The sequence below is a fragment of the Bos indicus genome, chromosome 6 (assembly GCF_029378745.1).
Source record: "Bos indicus isolate NIAB-ARS_2022 breed Sahiwal x Tharparkar chromosome 6, NIAB-ARS_B.indTharparkar_mat_pri_1.0, whole genome shotgun sequence".
Classification (NCBI taxonomy): domain Eukaryota; kingdom Metazoa; phylum Chordata; class Mammalia; order Artiodactyla; family Bovidae; genus Bos; species Bos indicus.
Window position 1 is genome coordinate 112,356,647 of NC_091765.1, and position 21,353 is coordinate 112,377,999.

General features: G+C 45.1%; 1 protein-coding gene across 7 annotated transcripts in view; it reads right to left on the reverse strand.

The window, feature by feature from the left end:
• Nucleotides 1–364: 364 nt before the first annotated feature.
• Nucleotides 365–21,353, reverse strand: part of LDB2 (LIM domain binding 2) — a 453,518-nt gene continuing 432,529 nt past the window's right edge. The window contains exons 6-8 of one of the 7 annotated variants that reach the window (XM_019963132.2): nt 11,664–11,787; nt 7,674–7,816; nt 365–1,739 (exon numbers count right to left, since the gene is read on the reverse strand). In XM_019963132.2, coding sequence (XP_019818691.1) covers nt 1,509–1,739; nt 7,674–7,816; nt 11,664–11,787 — 498 coding nt within the window. In that variant the 3' untranslated portion in view covers nt 365–1,508. The other 6 variants (XM_019963130.2, XM_019963131.2, XM_019963129.2 and 3 more) reach the window with 6 other exon arrangements.

The following is a 21,353-nucleotide window of genomic DNA, read 5'->3' on the forward strand; positions in this document are numbered from 1 at the left end:
CATTACAGACAGATTCTTCACTGTCTGAGCTCTCAGGGAAGCCGGAAGAAATGTCTATGGACCTTAAATTGAGATGCTTGGTACAGAGTAAGTACTCAGTGAGTGGAAGCCGCTGCCCTTGTATTTGACCAGCCACAGGGAGCGAGGTCAATCCTTGCTTTCCAATCCCTGTGTCTGCGGCCAGCAGAGTGCCCAGCACAGAGAAGACACCCCTGTGTTTGCCCAAGTAAACTGCAGTGAGTGTGGAAGAAACTGTAGTTTATAAAGATGAGCCTTTTTCACAGTGCCACTCCGTGTGGGATTTGGGTCATAAATCCACGCTGAGTACTTCTCATCATCGTGGGCAGATTTTTCTGCCAGGGTCACAGATATGCAGACTCCTTTGCTTTGGTCGTTAACACAGTTTATTATTGGCACACTTATCAGTAAAGCATACATAAAATACAGCTGTTTTATAACACACGAGCCACTGAGTCTTTACATGTATAGAGGAACATATTAATATGCGAATGGAAAAATTAGTTCTTTTATAAAGTTTCACATAAATACACTGGGATTGCCCCCAAGGGAAAGTCCCCATAAAAGAACCAGGTGAGGGCTTTACAAAATATTATACAGGAAATATACTATGAAGAGAAACAACAGTCAACTCAGATACAATAAAAAAAAGAAACCCAGAAGTTTCAGATTTATTAAACTGCCCACAAAATTAATGGATTACATGGCTTGAAAATATTTGGATCAACAGCAATTATACAAACAAATACATTCTCAAGGGGCCAGGTGCCTTTCTTTACGTAAAAATCTGCCTTGGTGTCTCTGATGACAAAAGGTCATTTCTTGTTTCTGCACTCAGGCTCGATTGAACCAACTCGGGCTCGAGGACCAACTGACATTAGCTTGGCCATAAATTACCCTGCTGGGCCCTCTTCGCTGTTACCCAAAGAAAGAAAAGGTGAAAGAGAGAGAGAAAAAAATAAAGGTACGTTTAAATTACTTTTCAAAAGCGGATTTTTTTTCCTTTTCTTTTTTTACTGAAACAAGAAACTCTCAGATGCAAGTCAAAAAGCAGAAAATATTTTACAATATTAAAAAGTCATCTGTAGTTGGATTCGGCATAGAATGGGATCCTGAGCACTGAGGGTTTACTGACAATATGGCCTTCGTTGGATGGTTGGATGCGGGGTTGGCGAAGGGAAATTAACAGACATGGTTCAAACTGAGCCAGGAGAAGCGTTAGCATTTGCTCTTGTTTTAATTATCATCAGTGCCAGTATCTCTGTTACCTGCGAAGGCCTCCAGGGAGGGGTCATGGAAGTTTATTCGGAATGGTCCTCTCAATTAAAAAAAAAAAAGGAAGAAAGAAACTCAGATCATTGTGGTTTAGAAATCGGTATTTGCGTGGCAAAGTTTTAACGTCTTGCTCCTTCCTCTCCTGTAAGTAAGGATCTGAAATAGTGAGCGTGACCCACGGGGCTATGGACAGTGGATTCTGGAGCCGGTCACTCTTACTGGGAAGCCTGGGGCGGGGGGTTCTCTGATTTGGTCTCCTGAGTGGCCGGAGGTTTACTGTTCCATGGGCTGCTGTTCCCCAGGGCGGGTGAATTGGTGAAGTCCTCCTCGTCGTCCATGCCGTTGGCCGCATCATACTGCGTGTTTTCTAATCTAGTGATTAGCCTTTCGTCCTCGTCCCCAAACTCACCTCCCATCAGAGTTGGCTCTCCTACCACCATCACATCCTGTGAACAGCAGCTGACATTATTACAGGGAACCTTGGGAGAGAGAAGCCCACTTAAAACACTAGCGGGAGGAGGCGCTGGGGGACCTGGGTCAGACACACCGTGTCCTGTACACCGGGGCCAAGTCTCAGTGTCGGGGGGGCCAAGACGCATATTGGATTTCTACAGGAAATAAACATCGCCTCCTGACGGGAAACAACCACGCGAGTTTATGTCCTTAGTGTGCAGCCTGACACCGGAGAACGAGCAATGCTAGCAATCTGCAGAAATAAAAAAATGGATTTTTCAAAATTAAAAAAATCCACGCTTTGCAACTTGCCGACACTGGGGACTTTTGAGAGGGCAGTGGGCGCTGTGCGAGACCTCGGAAACGCCACCACCTTTACTGAGGGTCTCGGGACGGCTTTGCAAACTACTGAGAATAGCAGCCAACGCCGGGGAGGAGGCGGTTCTGCCGTCTTCACGCAACTCATTCTAAACGGCATTTTCTCTGTCCCAAGGACGGTATATGTTTTAATTGAAGACAGATCTCTCTTTTTTCCTACTCAGCCAGGCCCTTTTACACAGCCAACATCCTTGACATTCTGCTACTTAATTATGGTAATTAATTTAGGTAAAGTTTTCGATAAAAACAATGTTCACACTGATTTGACAATTTGCATAGCTAATTAAGTCATTAGCAAAAACCTGCTGATTGCCAACAAGCCCTGAATTTACCATCTGTTATTCCATGGTGCCTGTCACCTATCCCCACAAAGGCAACCCCACCACCAATCTGGGCAGTAAAGAGAACCAGTCTGTCCAGCTGGTGCCATTAAAGAAAGATGAAGAGAACTAATGATAATTATATCGATGAAGCTGGTCGTCATCAGAGATGGAAGCGTGCAAGAAGAATCTATCTAATCACTCCTTTAAGTACAAACTGTCCTTCCATGCAAACAAGGAAGGCACATCCTAGGGTTGGGAGCTTGGCAGAGGCCACCGCTGCAGAGGCTCGAGGACAGGGGAGAAGAAAGCCTACCCAAGGCATTGCTCTGGCCTCCGTGTTCCAAGGGGGCCCTATGGGCCCAATGGCTGACCTGGGCACAGCACAGGGCATCTGTCAGGTGGATCCTGCTCTGCCAACTCTGAGCAACAATCTACTTAAGAGTGCCTGACTGCCCTTGGCCTCGGCTGAAGCTGAAACATCAAGGCCGGCCAGATGCTTTTGGAGATATAAGTAAGCATTTGCTGATATGGGCGTGAATTTGCCTTGACAACTGGGCAAACGTTCTTTCTACTGGGGCAAGAGAGGCTGCCTGGGGCAGTCTATGAGTGGAACACTGCCTGTGGTCAGGAGAAAGGTCCAGCTGTCCCTCCAGGGCCCTTCTCAAATTTTGAAGGTGCCCATCGAACTAATCCCTTTGTGACCATCTGGTTTGTTTTGGAATGGAAAACCTTGTTTGTCTGATAGATCGATTCCCCTCGAATTAGAGGGAAGATAATCAATAGGTTTCACACTGTGTTTTCAGACTAATCACTCTTGCGAATTGATAACAAGGATGTTAAAGAGAAATGTCCCAGATGAAGTAAATGGCTCAAAGGTGACCTGAGTAGAGTCAGCCATCGACGTGCCGGCAGGGTGTTCAACTATGAGTCCCTACGAACATCCTTATGATGCCACCAGGAGCTAGACGTGACACTGACTTATAAGAGACTCACAAGGACTCCTGAAATGAGATGTAAAACAGACACAGAGTTCGAGTGTCAAGAAAGCCGATGGGACGTTAAATGGAACAGGGCTTTCACCTGACCCCTTGGGGTGTTGGGGATTCAAAAAGCGCCCTTCATTGCAGGCCCTCAGGACACTGTGCCTACAGTCAGGAGCAAAGGCAGGAGGCAAGACCAGGTTAAGATGCAGCAGAGCGCCACACGAGGGTGAACCCCAGCTCGTGACCTGTGTGCGGCACCCTTTGAAGGGCTGGGAAAACACAAGCCTTAGGTGTCACAGGGCAGGAGAAGAATGTTAGAACTGACGCGTGGGTCTGCGCTAGTATTGTGAGCCCAAGGTCAGCGAGAGAGGCTGCGGGAATGGGAGGAAGTAAGCATAATTTGGAAACAGAAGAAGCCGACTTAAACGTGATATTAGCCAAGAAGTTCCCAACACTCCAGATGCCTTCACTGTATCAGCAAACAACAGCCATTCCAGAAAAGTCCTCCGAAAATAGTGGCTTGAATCTCTTCAAATGGGGCTCATGCAGGCTCATAGTATGTTTGGTGTATCTTTGTTCCAGGAACAACTGGAAAAGATGCCCAGGCATAGATATTTTGGAGCATCTGAAATTTCAGAGAGATGCCATGTTTGCCTTACTGATTATAAAACATATCCTTAGCCAGATGCATAATCGTGGGTCTACGTATGAGTGTGTGTGCACACGTGTGCATGTGTGAGTGATGAATAAATGGCAAATTATAATAAAACAGACGTGTGCTAAGGACTTTGTATGCACCTAGAGGCTTGAGGACAGTTACACAGTTATGCACAGGACTCTAGCTGGCTCTGCTAAACCTCCAGGCTAGGATGTGTGTTCTCCACTCAGGTGGGCTTGACTTGCTATCTTCACAAAATGAGTGGAGACATAAGACACATTTTGTGTGCATGCTCAATCGCTTCACTTATATCTGATTCTTTGCGACCCCATGGACTACAGCCCACCAGGCTCCTCTGTCCATGGGATTCTCCAGGCAAGAATACTGGAATGGGTTGCCATGCCCACTTCCAGGGGATCTTCCCAACCCAGGAATCAAAGCTTCATGTCTCTTGTCTCCTGCATTGTCAGCCGAGTTCTTTACCACTAGCACTGCCTTGGAAGCCCAGTGCACATTTGGGGCTCCTTCCAACTGGGGGTGTTGGCATCGTTTTCCCCACACACCCCCAGTCTTTAAAAATCCCCCCACATCATTCAACATCCACAGTGAGAGCTGAACTTCCTGCCCTGTCTTGTGGGACCGCCCCGCCCAGGAGGCGATATTGGTCCACCTGAGGGTAACCCATGTGGTCTCAACTCCCCACAAGGCAGACCCCTCTGCTCCTTGCTGGAGACCCTGGGATGCCACCAGCTGGTGCCCATGTACCTCTTCTCACTAAGCCCCCGAGCGAGGACCACCAACCTCTGAGGACGGGGAGGGACTCCTTTCAGGGCCCCTCAACACTTCTGCTTAAACTGGCCAGCAGGGGTCACTGCTGTGGACTGACACCGGTCTCCATCCCTCCCAGGGTTGAGGCTGCGGTTCGGGGTCGCTCCTAGCCCCTGCTCTTGGATGGAGTGAGACGCAGAAGCCAAGGATTAAACCCGAGCCCTTGCCGGACACACACGCTGCCGTCCGGCCACTAGGTGGACCACAGCCATGGCCGTGGTAACACGACCCCCTGTCCGTGTCTTCAGATAGGGCAGCTAAGGCCAGCAAGTGGCATTTCTAGTTAAACAGGAACGGGGTGTGAGTGATTCAGGACACACAAAAGATGTTATCCTTACGAGCCAGTCGGTGCTTATCATCTGACATCCAACCAGCCGGGGGACCTACAGAAATGGACACGTTTGCCTAACCTGGATGACTTCCCTGTTTCTCTCAGCCATCTGTAAGTTTCACTTAATGAAAACACCCTTCACTGCATGGTGAGGATACTGCTAACATTCTTCTTGCACTTTCTCACGGTGCCTTGCTCTTGTCCGAAGGGTCTTAACTCACTAAAGACCCTCTCAACACAGGCATCTTCCAGCAAAATGCAATGGTTGGTTGGAAGGACAAGAATGTAATGGAGTAGAAAAAGTTAGGTGCTCTTTAAAAAAAATTGCAATGCTTCTGACTGGGCCAGGTATGTGAAAATACATGGACAGGTAGCTGCTATTCTGTACCCACGGCAGACATCACTAATGGATGGCCTACCACGTCCAGTTCAGGCTCAGAACCTTTCTGGACACTCTACCCTGTGAGTTGACCCCAGGAGACTGAGTTGGCAGGAGAGAAGAAACCTCTTCATCGTCCCTCCTTTAGATAGCCAGCTCTTCAATGATGGAGCTTGGGTGTCTTTTTGTTTTTTTTTGTTTTTTTTTTAAATTTTAAATCCAACCAGGCGTTGGATTACCAACACCTGCTGTAGTGTAGGGCACACAAAAGGAGCTCAGAAAACGCTTGGTGAACCGCTCTGAATTCTTGTAGTCCCTGTGCCTTTAAGTAGCTATGTCAGAGTTCCAGAAATCCCTGGAATGTTCTTTCAATTGTTTGTGGAAACTAACAACCTTTAGTTTCTAAAACTCTCAGATTAAATGAATGAATAGGCTACTTGTGTATGCTTTGGGGGCTGATTTATTTACACCTGGCCATTTTTTTTTTCTATTCATTTTCCATTTAACCAGCAGTGGGTATAACTTACTGGCACCTTAATAAGAAGACTGCTTTTCTCCTTTGATTTCCAGCCCCCTCACTCTTCAGGGATGATAGCCCAGTTAAAAACAGAGGTGACTCTGGTTTTATCTAAAGACTGAAATTCCTAACGCTCTTAAAATTAAAATGACACCTACCTCACAGGCTGGCCACTCTCTCATGACCCTTTCTTTTTAATGTACTGGGGAATGGCAACCGTACCCTCTGTCTATGGAGGACAGGAGGGGAGGCCAGATAATTCTCCGATACACTGGTGGGGTTGGGTTTAGCCGAAGAGAAGTGACCAATGGGACGTGGGGGCAAGTGGGTGGGGGGTCAGATTTGAAAGCCACACTTAGAAGTAAGTGGAGAACCTTCTGGAAAGGATGGTCCACTCTCACATGGACAGGAGACACAGCAGGATCAGAACCTGAAGGAAGAGGACCACAACCAAATCCTAGAGGGCAGACGAGTGAGAAAGAGGGGAAAGGTTAAAAAAAACTGCATTGGAGGTGGAGGGCAGCTACAAGAAAGGGCACACTCTCAAAGACACAGGGTCCAGAGGGCACTTCTGATGCACCATGAGAATCCCTGGGTTGGAAGGAAGGACAGTTGAAAGCCTGGTGAGGTAATGTACCAAGGGCACAGAGAAGGAACACCCGCAGGTCACTGAAGAGGCAAGATGGGCTTCAGGGAACGTGAGAACTTGTCAGTAAAAGCGGTAAGTGGTCTAATTCTGGGATGAAGAATTCAGAGTCTAGAAGGAATCAGGAAGAAAGGAGAGGACTGGGGAAGAAATCAAGAGGAGAGCAAGAAAGGTCCCATCTGCCTGGTTTGCCCTTCTGGGGACACCCTCGGCTATGAGTCTCAGAGTTCAAAGAAGCCCCCTTCTGAGCGGCCCATTTCCTTCGTCAAGACCCGGAACTGAAAGAAAAGGGTCAAGAGGTCAAGACAGTTCAGACCAAACCTGCGGCTGAACCTCCCTCTAAGCTAATGAAACAGGGAAAACGAAATCCACTGAGCTGCACTGGCCTTGAGTTAATTACCTGAGTCTTAAGATAAGAGGAGATGCCCATGTCTGGGGTGGGGTGGGCAGGGCTGGGGACAGTCAAATGACAATCTGGAGTCTGAGTGCCAGGAGCTAGCTTTCCAGTGGAACACAGGGTCCCAGCGATGGTGCCCAGAGCCCCTTATCTGCCACCAGGCACATCGCTCAGTGATATTTTAATTAAACCTTAGGTGACATATCTCCTGTCTGCGACTCTGACGGCATTTTCATTCCTGTCCCGCTGCAGCACAGACTCTGCGTATTGCTTTCTAGTTCCCAGTTTGCAGGGGCTGGTTTTCAGGACAGAGTCCTCCCCCTTCCTCCCAACTCCTGTCCTGCCTTCCCCTTCCCCAACCCCGCCTCTCGCCCGCCCGGCCCAGAAGGTCTTTGCAGCTAAGAGTCTTTTCCGCGGGCCCCCCTGGAATTGGGAGACGGTAAAGGCAGGAATTGCAGCCTAAAAGGAAAGCGAGACTTACAGGTACCTGACTGGACAGACTCAGGTTGGCGGCCGTGGTCTTCTTCTTGCTGCCGGTGCTGTTGGCGGCGTTCCCCGCGCTGCTGTTGGAGGTGCTGCTCGTGGAGTTTTTCCTTTTCCTCCGTTTGGTTGTCGGTTGCCTTGTGGGTTCTGCTGCAATATGGAAAATGGAAGGGGGATCAGTTCCCGGGCGACCACCACGGTCCCTCCAGTGACGCCGTTTTTGTAAACTGAAAAGAGTAGACTATTGACATTTTTTTCCCCGTGTTTTTTTTAACTTGACAAAACCCAAAAGGAGAAATCTGATGATCTAGTTTTAGTACAAAATGATGGAAACTCTTTTCTTTACCATGTCTATAAAATGATTTGCCTTTAATTGTTCTTTCTGATTTCATCTATATGTCTTGTGCTCAGTCATGTCCGATTCTTTGTGACCCCATAGACTGTAGCTCACCAGGCTCCTCTGTCCCTGGGATTCTTCAGGCAAGAACACTAAAGTGAGTTGCCATTTCCTACTCCAGGGGATCTTTCTAACCCAGGGATTGAACCCAAGTCTCCCTCTTCTGCATTGGCAGGTGGATTCTTTACCACTAGCGCCGCCTTGGAAGCCCATCTATATGTCTGGAATCTATGAATAAATCTTAGGGGTGAGTTATACCCCTATCACAATTTGAACTTAAAATATTATTACCATTATGAATTTTGAGAAAAAATTTTTATGGCCTACCTTATTTTTATAATAAAAGGAGGGCTCTGAGAATCCACCTGCAGTGCAGGAGACCTGGGTTCAATCCTTGGGTTGGGAACATCCTCTGGAGAAGGGACAGGCTACCCACTCCAGTATTCTGGCCTGGAGAATTCCATGGAATGTACAGTCCATGGAGTTGCAAAGAGTTGGACACAACTGAGAGACTGTCACGCTATTCACACTGAGATTCCTAGGGAGCCTCCAAGGCCTGAGAAAAGTGTGTGTGTGTGTGTGCATACGCACGCACATGTGTGCATTCAGTTGTATCTGAGTCTTTGTGACCCCATGGACTGCAGCCCACCAGGCTCCTCTGTCCATGGAATTTTCCAGGCAAGAGTACTGGAGTGGGTTGCTATTTCCTACTCTGGGGATCTTCCCGACCCAGAGATGAAACTTGTAACTCTTGCACTGGCAGGTGGATTCTTTACCACTAGCGCCACCTATATGAATTTATTAAATTAGGGACCCAGTGAGTAACAGCAGCACCTACTGGCCAAGTGTTATATTGCAGCCAAGCTCTATTACACCTTGAAATGATGAAGTAAAAAGAAGTGTCCATCCAACCAGCCATTGATGTAGAACTTGGGGATTCCCAAGCTCAGGAGAAATGCCCATGGTTTGCACCCTGGTGTTTAAAGGATGCAACTAACTTGAAAATTCCTGGGGGGAAAATGTTTTAATATGCTATAATCAATATATTAATGAAAAGAAACTAGACCTCTTCCAGAAGGTTTAGAAATAGAAAAAAATATATATATATTTTTGAAACTGAAGGATGAGGCAAGATTTTATTGGAAGCGTACAGACTTATGGAAATGTGTAGTAAGAAGAATTTCATTTATTTATTATGCATTGTGAGCATGACTCAATGTTTTCATATTCCTGACATTTTCTGTCATTATTTTATATTCATAGCAACTCTATTAGTTAGGTGCTATATAATCTTTGTTTTGAGAATGAGAAACTTTCAGAAGCCTGTTCCAGGGACTTACTAAATGAATTGGAAATGGTATGTAAGAGCTAACCCTATTCTAGGTCCAGCCCTGATGAGAAGAAGGTAAGCTAGGGCCGTATTGGAATTAAGTGAGCGGACCTTTGGCATTTTCTTGAGACATCTTTGCTGCTTCTATTGGACAATGGGGTGAGTTTGTTTTAAGGCTCACTTCAAAGACTACTGGGTCCATCATGTTATTCCTGACTTGATGAAGAAGTAGAAGGTTTCTAGTTATACACTATTTTTTCTTTCATAAATATTTTTGTCTTAATGTCTGAAGATACTCATTGACAGAAGGTATCTACCGTCCCTATCCATGGAGAGTATGGATGCTTATTCTGAAGGTTATCGAAACAGGAAACAGAATTGTTCCAACTTAGGCAGCTGGAGGTGAGCTGAGTGGTACAGTCTAAAGTTAAGCGAATACTCCCGTTTTCCCTGACCAGCGTCTTCTTCCTTTGACTTGAAATCTGCTGCTTTTATTTTAAAAAATTGTATTTTTAAATGGAATTTTGGGAAAATATGTCTCAAATGTTTGCTCTGTGTTGCTCCTACTGGCTGTACGTAGCTGTAGGATTAGAGTCATGAACTGAAGACACAAAGACTTATTGTGACATAGGTCTCTACTGATTAGTCTTGCGCTAACTTTGGCAAGCTCTACTTTAAATCTCAGGCCTATTATATTGAATGGGAATAACAAGAAATATCTCATACCTCACAATAATGCTAGTGAAGATTCAATAAAAAAATAAAGGTCTGAGAGACTGTGATTTATGACTGTTTTCATGCAGTGCTGTAAGCAGAGTGGCTTGGCCAGTGCCTGGCATCTTGTAGGGGCTCAATAAATAGTTGTTGAGTTAATGACTGAATTAATGAATAATATATGAATTATGGGGCTTCCCTGGTGGCTCAGATGGTAAAGAATCTGCCTGCAATGCAGAAGACCCCTGTTCAATCCCTGGGTCAGGAAGATCCCCTGGAGAAGGGAAAGGCAACCCACTCCAGTGTTCTTGCCTGGAGAATTCCATGGATGGAGAAGCCTGGTGGGTGACAGTCCAAGGGGCGCAAAGAGTTAGAGATGACTGAATGACTAATACACACACACACACACACACACACATACACGTCATATGAATTACATGTGCATGCATCAGGAAATAGAAGTTTTCAAGACCTGGAGTGAGTGAAATTTTTTCCCCATAAAACCTTATTGATATTGAAAGAGAAAATAAGACCAATTTAAACACATTTAATATCTTTGAAAAATAATGTTCTAAATGTCGAAAATTCCCCTAAGATGGGGATGCAGCTATTCTATGTAAAGTAATGCTCATTTTCCCAGCTTTCTAAACATGTGCTTGATTATATTGACTATATCCTCTTTATTTAAAACCCCTGGCCAATTACCAGTGGAAGGTGACCATTATATTTCATGATTCAGAAAGCTATGTGCCTCATGTTAATAATTACTCTTCATAAAAACAATTTTTAGCGAATGGATACATTTTGCTTTTATGATCAATGAGGCTCGGCACACGCCTGGGAGTGAAAATGTATTAGATAGAAAGACAATTAATGATGACTCGAAGCAGTAATTTCAGAACCCCAGCAGGAGACTACAGTATCTAAACTGCATCCTAGGAAAGTGGAGAAATGGGGTCTTTTATGTATTCTTTTCATGATCAGAATACCCTTTGATATTATGTATCTTTAAAAATAGGGCAAAACTTTCTCCTCCTTCCTTCCCTTTTCTCTTCCATCTATTCCTTCCCCCCTCCCTCCCTTCCTTCTTTTTCTCTTCTGCCCATCCCCCCATTCTTCCTTTCTTCTTCCTTCTCCCCCTTTCTTTTCGTAATTTCTACCATTCTTCAAAGGACAAAGAAAACTAAAGTAAGCCATCTGCGGTCACCAAAGTCTTGTCCAGTGGAACGACCACTGGCCCGGGAGACAGTGAACCTTGGTTCTCATCTCGGCTTTATCAACATCTCAGTAACATTAAAGACATCAATTTCCTTCTGTGAGTTTCTGTCCTCCTAAATCTAGCAAGTGAGAAGACTGTGGGGCATGGTCACCACGTCGAAGAAGGATGTTTGCCCTTCACCAACTCAGTGTCTTTGGATCCAACATCAGTCAGAACATCCCTTATAAACTACTTTGCCTGATATGTTTATAATCACTCCCTTTTCCTATCCCTTCATGTCCAGAAGCAGCCTCGGAAAAAGCATGTAGGTGGAGAGTGAAGAGCGAGGCCGTACCTGGCGGGGCCACCATCCGCTGCCACTTCTGAAACAAGCAGGTCTTCAGGCAGTCCCGTGGACTGAGATTGTAGGTTTTATGTCTGGACATCAGTTCTTGCATTGGCTCCAGTATTACACACAACTGCAAGGGGTTCAAAGACAGGGGCTTCACTACTTGATAATATTATTTGCAATAAATAATATTAACAGCTGGAATTCATTTCGAAGCTTAAAGACACTTTTCTTCCCTCCTGCCCACCCCCACCATTTTTTATTTTTTTCTGTATAAGTGTGGAGGAAAAGAAATATTACCAACATTTGATAATGCTCACTCTCTTTACTATCATTTATAATATCATATTACAGCTGAGTGTGATTTACACACACACACACACATATTTCCCCACATATTCTAAACTGATGGTTGGGTGGATATACGCAGTTCTATTATGAAATGACGTGATTCTCTCTGGTTAAAGAAAAAAGCTCTTTCATATTAGCACAGCATGCTCAGATTTCTACTCTAGCTTCTGTTGTTTTTCCTGTTTGCATAACCACACACTGTGAGTTACAATGGCAGTTTATGTAGATTTTGTGGCAGTGAAGGTATCATTCAAGCTTTTGAGAACAAAGTGGTAACTTCAGGTACGTTTTTTGATCCTGATTCTTATAAAAAACCATGATGAACACGACTTCATTTTTATCCATGGGCTCATTTGTATTTTACACAAGATGTGCAAATTGGTAATGGATGGTAATGTATACTCCCACATATATTCAGTGTGGAGTTTTTGCCCTGGTTCTGTACGTAGTCACGCTTCTTGCTTCCTTTAGTTAGACCTTTCAGCTCTACTGCAGTCCAAGACATCTGACGACAAAGATTAATGAATGAAATAAGAAGGTAAATCCAGTTAGGACTGCCCTGGACTTTTCTGAATCCCTTCTCAGTTGGAAGCTTATCAGAACACTGCTGCATTGAGAGAGCTGTTGCTAAGAGGGCAAAGACCACAACTTGGAACAACGCATCCGTTGCTGTTGCAACAACAGCAATACGAACACTGGCAACGCATCTGTGCACGCATGCTAAGTCACTTTGGTGGTGTTCAACTCTTTGTGACTCCATGGACTGTGGCCCGCCAGGCTCCTCTGTCCATGGGATTCTCCAGGCAAGAATACTGGAGTGGGTTGCCATGCCCTCCTCCAGGGGATCTTTCCCACCCAGGGATTGAACCTGCAGCTCTTACATCTCCTGCACTGGCAGGCGGGTTCTTTACTTCTAGTGCCAACCAGAAAGCCCTGGCAATGCACCTACCCATGTGAAAAGACATTATTTTATTATGAAAGACAGACTTTCAATCTCCGCCTTCATCCGCCCATCTTTTTTACCACCCTTTCCCTTCTGCCCTGTCTCATCTGAGTATTTCCCTAGAGGCCACACTTCTTATTGTCCACTGGGTTCCCTCAACCTGGAATTCTTCCCTCCTCTCTTCCTGGTTTATGCCCACTCATCCTTGAAGGCAGAGTCCCTTCTTCTGTTATCCCTTCCTCCCCAGGACTGTCCACTTCTTCCCATGTGGGCTGAGCCGAATACCTCTCCAGTTCTCCACAGCACATAGCTCCTTCTGCTCTATGAACTTATTTACATTTTGTAACCATCAGCTTCCAAGTCTCTTCTCTACTTGACTTTGAACTCTTTGAATGCTGAAATGAGACTATGCCTTTTATCTCTGTGTTCCTAGACTTGGCTCAAATGAATGGATGCATTGAAAGAGTGTTTCTCAGAAAGACTGGAAAACCTTTCTATGCCAATGTTCCTCAAAGTCTAAGGCACACTTTTATCAAAATCAGATGAGTTGATTGTTAAAAATGCAGACTTCTGGGCTCTGCCCTTTCTGTTTTACTGAATCTGGAGGTGGGGGCCTGAATCTGCATTTAAAAAGAGCATTCCCTCATCTAATTCTGATAAGTATTACCCAAAGCTGAGAGCCACTGCCCTGCAAATGCTGGGTTTTAGCAGAGAGAAATACAGAAGCAAGCCACGCACAGATCTCCAAGGGTTTTCTGCTCAAATTTCCTTCTCTTTTCACTGCCCCCACCCCACTTTCCCTCTTCTCAAGTCTAAGCATGATAATCAAAATTGTCGTCATCTAGAAAAATACCTTAGCCCTTCCTAGCTATCAATGATCTAAGCCAAAACCATTAACCCCACTTAAGGGCCAACTGTAATCTCCTTTCATTTGCAGTTTCTTCGGGAAAAGAGACTAAGATTTCACAGCTTGAGCGACACAGGTACAGTGTGATTCAGAGACAAAGTCACTAGTGCATGAGGCTGCAAAGTAGTGAGGTCTGGGTCAGTTCCCATCCGTCTTCAGTTTGCCTGTCTTCCTGTTGACTTGAGAGTCCTTTCTGAAACCTTTTAGAAACAACAGACTGGTTCCAAACTGGGACAGGAGTACATCAAGGCTGTATATTGTCACCCTGCTTATTTAACTTATATGCAGGGTGCATCTTGAGAAATTCCGGGCTGGATGAAGCACAAGCTGGAATCAAGATTGCCAGGAGAAATATCAATGACCTCAGATATGTAGATCACACCACACTTATGGCAGAAAGTGAAGAAGAACTAAAGAGCCTCTTGATGAAAGTGAAACAGGAGAGTGAAAAAGTTGACTTAAAACACAACATTAAAACCAAGATCATGGCATCTGGTCCCATCACTTCATGGCAAATAGATGGGAAAACAATGGAAACAGTGAGAGACTTTATTTTCTTGGGCTCCAAAATCACTGCAGATGGTGACTGCAGCCATGAAATTAAAAGACGCTTGCTCCTTGGAAGAAAAGTTATGACCAACAGAGACATTACTTTGCCAACAAAGGTCTGTCTAGTCAAAGGTATGGTTTGTCCAGTAGTCATGTATGGATTTGAGAGTTGGACTATAAAGAAAGCTGAGTGCTGAAGAATTGATACTTTTGAACTGTGGTGTTGGAGACTCTTGAGAGTCCCTTGGGCTGCAAGGAGGTCAAACCAGTCCATCCTAAAGGAAATCAGTTCTGAATATTCATTGGAGGGACTGATGCTGAGGCTGAAACTCCAACACTTTGACCACCTGATGCAAAGAACTGACTCATTGGAGAAAACCCTGATGCTGGGAAAGATTGGAGGGAGGAGAAGGGGACGAGGAGAAGGGGACGACAGAGGATGAGATGTTTAGATGGCATCACCGACTCGATGGACATGAATCTGAGCAAGCTCCAAGAGCTGGTGATGGACAGGGAGGCCTGGTGTGCTGCAGTCCATAGGGTCACAAAGAGTCAGACATGACTGAGTGACTGAACTGAACTGAACTTGAAACCTAAAATGTTAATAAAGAAAAACCTGTGAAAGAGGGAGGGTTCCTATACATTTAAGTCCATATTCTGGTGTGTTTTCCTCCACTAAGAATTCTTTATTGGAAATCAAAATATGTGTGCAAATTATAGACACTCTCAGGTCTTCCCTTGTCACTCTAAGCAAACAGAGCGAAAGGTTCCACATCCTCTCTCCACATGCAGATAAGACTGCATTATCCATCAAAGAACTACTATTAGCTTCAGACAGGGTCAGAAGATATTTGGATCAATTATTAAGTTAGAACAGTAAGAAAAGCTTTCAGAGAAATTCTAAGGACGGGGAAAACTTTTTCTTTTAATTAGGAAATGTTGTAAAGATTTTAAAACCATTTCCTTGTGGTCAATTCCCATTCTCGAGAAATTGATTTACAGTGGATATAAAATTTCATGGATGGAGTGGAAGAAACATGGACTTAAACTGAGAAGTCTAGGTATAATCTTATCTTTGGCTGAAACACTAATCATGCTGGCACTCGGCTTCATCTGTAAAACCATACATATCTCGGACATTTGAAAAAGTTGAGATGATACGCCTTGACACGTAAGTTCGACAAACAGTAGATATTATGATCATATATTAACAAGCACAGCACAGATTGCAAAACAAAGCACATTTCTATTACGTTAAACCAACAAGCATTTATTGAATTTCCTCCTAAGTTTCAGGCACTCTGCGTAGGAACTATGAGAATGATCGGAGAAGGCAATGGCACCCACTCCAGTACTCTTGCCTGGAAAATCCCATGGACATAGGAGCCGAGTAGGCTGCAGTCCATGGGGTCGTTAAGCGTCGGACATGACTGAAGCGACTTAGCAACAGCAGCAGCATGAGAATAATACAGTCTTGGTCCCCAAAATTCAGTCCCTTAAAAATGATTTTAAGTATATTAAGAACACTATCCTATGCTTGCACTCAGCTGCTTAGAAAATCACATCTTCCTGAAGCAGATAGTTTCATGATTGCAAGTTAGATGGCAAATACTTTTATTATATGACAAGTTACCTATCTGGACCTAGAACGGGTTGTCAGCATTGAGCATGCTAAGAAATGGAAGAGTTGTATTTATCGTGAGAACTCAGGAGCTCGTTTTCTCTTCCTTTCTCCCTCTTTCCTCCTGGGTTTTTGGGCAACGCTTCTTTCAGATGCTAATCCTCAGGATTTATCCCTTCCCCTTTCATGTAAAAATATCTTCCCATCGCTGTAACTCACCCCAAAGGAGTTTGCATCTCTGAATACTAATAAGGAATCCCCAAAGCCATTTTTCATCTAGCGGAGGGGTACCAGGCTGGAGAGGCAGCGCGCACCGCCCCTTATTCATGTATGCAAATGCGTCTCCCCGCTCTGGGAGCCAAGCGGGCGCCTCTGCCCGGCTGCGTGCTGTAGGTGGCAGAACTAACTCAGACAAAAGCCTCCTTCTCAGGCAGCAAGCCAGTGCATCTTGGCAACAGCAGAAGCCTGAGGCCTTATGGAATGTGATCGGGAAGATGGTTCGTTGAGTAGGTTCCGGCAGTCACTCGCTAAATCCTTCTGGAGCCAGGATTCCTATTCTCCTTGAGGTCTCAGATCCCCTTGAGGATCTGGTGAAGGCTATGCACCCCGTCTTCCGAATTTTGCACAAAATATTTGGAGGTTTATAAACCCTCTTACATTCCCATCCAGTGACTGTAGGTAAAGAGTCCCCTGTTTGTAACATACATGTACAGACTATGTAAGAGATTATACAAGAGACAGATTTCAGAGGTGCCTTTGCCCCCACCTTCCACACACACACACACACACACACACACACACACACACACACACACACACCACTCCAGCCTCAAATGCATATTAATGGAACTGAGCAGACTAGCAAAGAGTTCTCTGATTTTAGAGAACAACGTTATCTGCAAAGTTGTGTCTGCTATAAAGTTCCCAGTCCCGGTCCCCCTGCTCGGAAAGAAAAGATTCAGACCATGACATTTGCAACACTGCATTAGCCTGCCTGAGTCTGGTCTCCACCTGCGGGGCTGCTGGAGGGGTGAAAGGATCTAAAATAGAAGCAGAGGCTAGGAAACTGAGACTCGACCCTGGCGCTCAGAAGAAGGCAACTTAAGAACAGAGAAACTAGTTTCCCCTACAGAGATGACATAAACTGATTTCCTGACCAAAGAACAGCCACCCAGAATCTGCCTCCATCCTTGAGCCAATGAACTTGTGCCTGGGATGCTGGCTACACTCCTGCCTGCTTTGCACTCCTTGTCCACAAACACAGCCCGCCTCAAACCCTTAACCGACTTGCGGGAGCTGGCCACAGCATACCGTTCCCTAGTTGCAGTTTCTCCGCTATTCCTGAATACGCTCAATTTCTGGTCTTTTGAGCTTGCCTCAGTTGACCTCTTTTTTGTTGTTTCAAGGTTTCTCGAGGACACTAGGGGAAACCCAGGACGTTGTGTGAGGGAACAGGAGTCAGCAAGGCCTGAGATCTCTCTGAACAGGAAGCCCCCAAACTGGTATTCATTGCCTGGTCCAGTTAAGATCCCAAAGAAAACCACTGGCCAGCCTGGCAAAGTTCTGAGGATGCTTGGGCAGACTTAGAGTTTTAGGCTGGGCTTGTGCCCTTGATGCTTCCAATTTCATTTTCTGGGATTATGGCCCAGCACTGACCCTCTGTTACAAAACCCAAACCTATAACCACAGCGATGACTTGCTGAGGGAATGAATGAACGGGTGGATGGATGAATGCATGTTGAACAGATATCGTGGCCAGATTTATAGCGAAGAGTCATTTGCTAGTGCCAGACAAATTAGGCATTGTCCTCTGGGCTTAGAGGTGATGAATTTGTCCGTTTAATAGCTGACTGATTGCCCTGTCTGTGCAGAATGCTTTGCACATGTATACATACATATATGCAATCACTACACGTCCTGGCTGAGCCAAGCGACCTTAGCTCAGCCCCAGACTCCTGCCTTTTCATAGTAACAAAGAGCCTAGCAAATCTGGACAGCATGTCCTTTTGTTTTATTTAAATATAACAGTTCTCCCAGAGAAATTTGATTCTCTTTAGCCGTACATAACTATACACCCATACTCTTTCTTTTTGCTTATCTCCCGATCTGAACCTGGGAATGGGTGGTGCTTAGTAGAGTTGAAAATGAAACGAAATATTAGTCGCTCAGTCATGTTGGACTCTTTGCAACCCCAATACTGTAGCCCGCCAGGCTCCTCCATCCATGGGATTCTCCAGGCAAGAATACTGGAGTGGGTTGCCATTCCCTTCTCCAGGGGGATCTTCCTGACCCAGGGACTGAACCATGGTCTCCTGCATTGCAGGGAGATTCTTTACCATCTGAGCCCCCAGGGAAGCCCTGGTGAGTTGGTGCTGGATTACAAAGCTGATGCCTTGGGATTGGCCTTTGGCTAACTCCCAAAGATGGGTTCTGACCACCAACATTTTAATTCAGTCTTTCTGGATGATGGATGACATGCTCTGAGCTTGAACCACCCACTCTTCGTATAGGGTCATGGTGATCACAGCAGCTCAGGCCATTTTCATGTTGTTCTTGCCTTAAAGACCTTCTTCCCTCCTTCTCAGTCATCTTAATGGGATATTGGCAAGCTACAGCCAGTGGGTTTACTGTGACCAAGCCTTCGTATTGTCCTGAGCTGCTTCTGTGTTGCAACACCACAGCTGAATAAGTACAACAGAGTTTATGTGACCCATAAACTCCCAAAATATGTACTATCTGGCCATTCACAGAAAGGTTGCTAACTTCTGTCCTAAACCAGTGCTACTCAAAGGAGGTGCTGTGCAAACCATTCGCTATGTGTCCTTGAAGGGATAATGAGCTCAAGGCAGAGCATAACTCAGTTCATTGCTTCCTTCATTAAGAAAGTCTTGTGTCAAAAAGTAAGTCAGATGAACTAAACAATGTATTCAATAAGGTGGTCGATTCACATTCTAGAGCGAGCTCCTTCCTCTGGTGTGGATCACTAAGAGTTTGCAGTCTGGCCCTGGTCGGCAAACCATATTTCATTAACACAGATTGACTATTAAGGTTCTCCAAGGTCCAGCCCAGAGCTAATATCTGTCTCTGACCATCCTTGCTTGCAAAGGACTCTTATATCTGCAGCACTTATTACTAATCTATGTACATCCCAGAGTTTATATTTGCATTGGGAATTTTCCTTTCTTGTGGATTTGTTTCATCGCCTTATCTATGGCAAGCCCTACTCCACTTTTCTCTCTCTTTTATTTAACACGGTATGAGGCATACTCAAATATTTGTTGAGTCATACCTTAATAATCACTGTGGTGTATCTAACCTATGTCTGTCTCTAGAGTATGTACCTGCCATATATTATATCATTAACCCTCACCACTTCCTGCTTCACTTTTAACAGGTGAGAAAACTCAAAGACTCAAAGCCATTAAGTCACCCAGAGTTGATATTAAAGAGTGTGATTCTTATAATGTATCGAAGCTTATATAACCATCTGAAGAGCAGAGAAGAGGCTCATAGTCAAGTTTGCCTGACTCTAGCCCTGCGCTCTTAACTAATTACTGCTCTGCTGTCTACCTCTCTGACTACGAATGGCCTAAGTCTCTGCCAAGATACCAAGTTCCAAGGCTTTCTCTGTCTTTTATATTGTTCCTTGTTATTGTGCAAGGAATAATGCACAGAGAGGTGTGTCTATACGGAGACAAGGGTGATACAGAGGGGTGCAGGCTTTGGTGCCAGATCCATATGGATTCAAACCCACATGTCTGCCATTTACTACTAGCTGTGTGTTCTTGGCCAAGAATTTCAGCCTCTCTGAACTGCAGTTTCCTCATCTGTAAAATGGGGACACTGACGCTTATCTCTGAAGATTTGTAAGAATACATGTAAATCCTTAATGCAATGCCTGGATTGAGGTGGGTACTCAAAAGATGGAAATTCACATTATGATAAATACTGGCTGCCTCTATGGTGCAGTCCCACTGAGCCTATAGATCAATGTGTGATGTGATTGGTTAGCTAGTTGGGGAAGTAAATCACCTTATTTCCCTGAGACTTAGGGGCTCCAGATGCTCCAAGGGATGGTAATCAGGCCAATGGTACATGGAAATTTAGTAGCTAATGTCTCTAATAATTGGGCTTCCCTGGTGGCTTAGACAGTAAAGAATCCATCTGCAATGCAGGAGACTCGGGTTTGATTCCTGGGTCTGGAAGATCCCCTGGAGAAGGGAATGGCTACCCACTCCAGGATGCTTAGGGCTTCCCTGGTGACTCAGATGGTAAAGAATCTGCCTGCAGTGCAGGAGACCCAGGTCTCTGATAATAACGCATTTTTAGCGATAAATACAAAATGTTCAAATCCACAGACCAGAGTCCTTTTTTTCTTTTCTGTTTCCCCCAGTAACTTACTCTTCTGGGTAACTCTGAATTAGAAAAATATCAGCGGATAGGGGAGGGCGTTAAGAACAAGTTCTTATCTAAGGGTGAAGGAGCCTCTCCTAATTAAGAAACACAGCACAAAAAGAGATCTCATATAAAACAATAGAAAAAAATATAACTTACAGAATCTAGAAGGAAACAAAACAAGCAGATAATTCCCCTAGAAACAGATAAGAATGAATAACAGGCACCCACAGGAGTAAAACCCACTCTGCCTTCAAGGATGAAAACCAGGGGAGGTGGGGGGAAAGGCTTTCCCTGAGAAGCTGTGCAATTCCAAAACATCAGATTATGATTCGGGTTTATTTCCTGATAGGATTAAAGGTAGATTGACTGTCAAATTCAAAACATCCTCTTTTTTTTTTTTTTAATCTGAAGATTCAACCAGGGGAGGCTTTGCCTTTTCTCAATTGTTTTGCAAATTGATTACTCAGGGAAGTTATCACGTCTGCCAGATATGGGCACCTCTCTGCATGTCTGCACGCTCTGCTCAGTCAGCGGAGGGGGTGCAGAGGACCCCCTCCAGTCTTGGAGGGATGGGAGGGACGGTCCTCTGCCGGAGCAAGGACTCACGCATGTGCATTTCAAAATCTGTGCCTTGACCTCAATTTTGAGGCCATGAGGAAGGTGACCACGGAGGCCACTGGCTGCTTCTCTGACCCACCCCCAGGGGAGAAGCGCTCGGTTATTTTCCTGAGCTGCAGAGCCAAGCTCAGGGCTGGTTTCTGCTGTACCAGTCGGGCCCATGATGAGATGGGCCAAGATTTCGAATGTTTATTCTCTTTCCTTCCGACCGTGGACTGAATCCCTCCACCCCATCATTTGGCACGGGCACCCCTTCCACGCTGCTCTGGTCATTTGTTTTCTTGTCCTTAGATCCACCCCTTCCTCCCT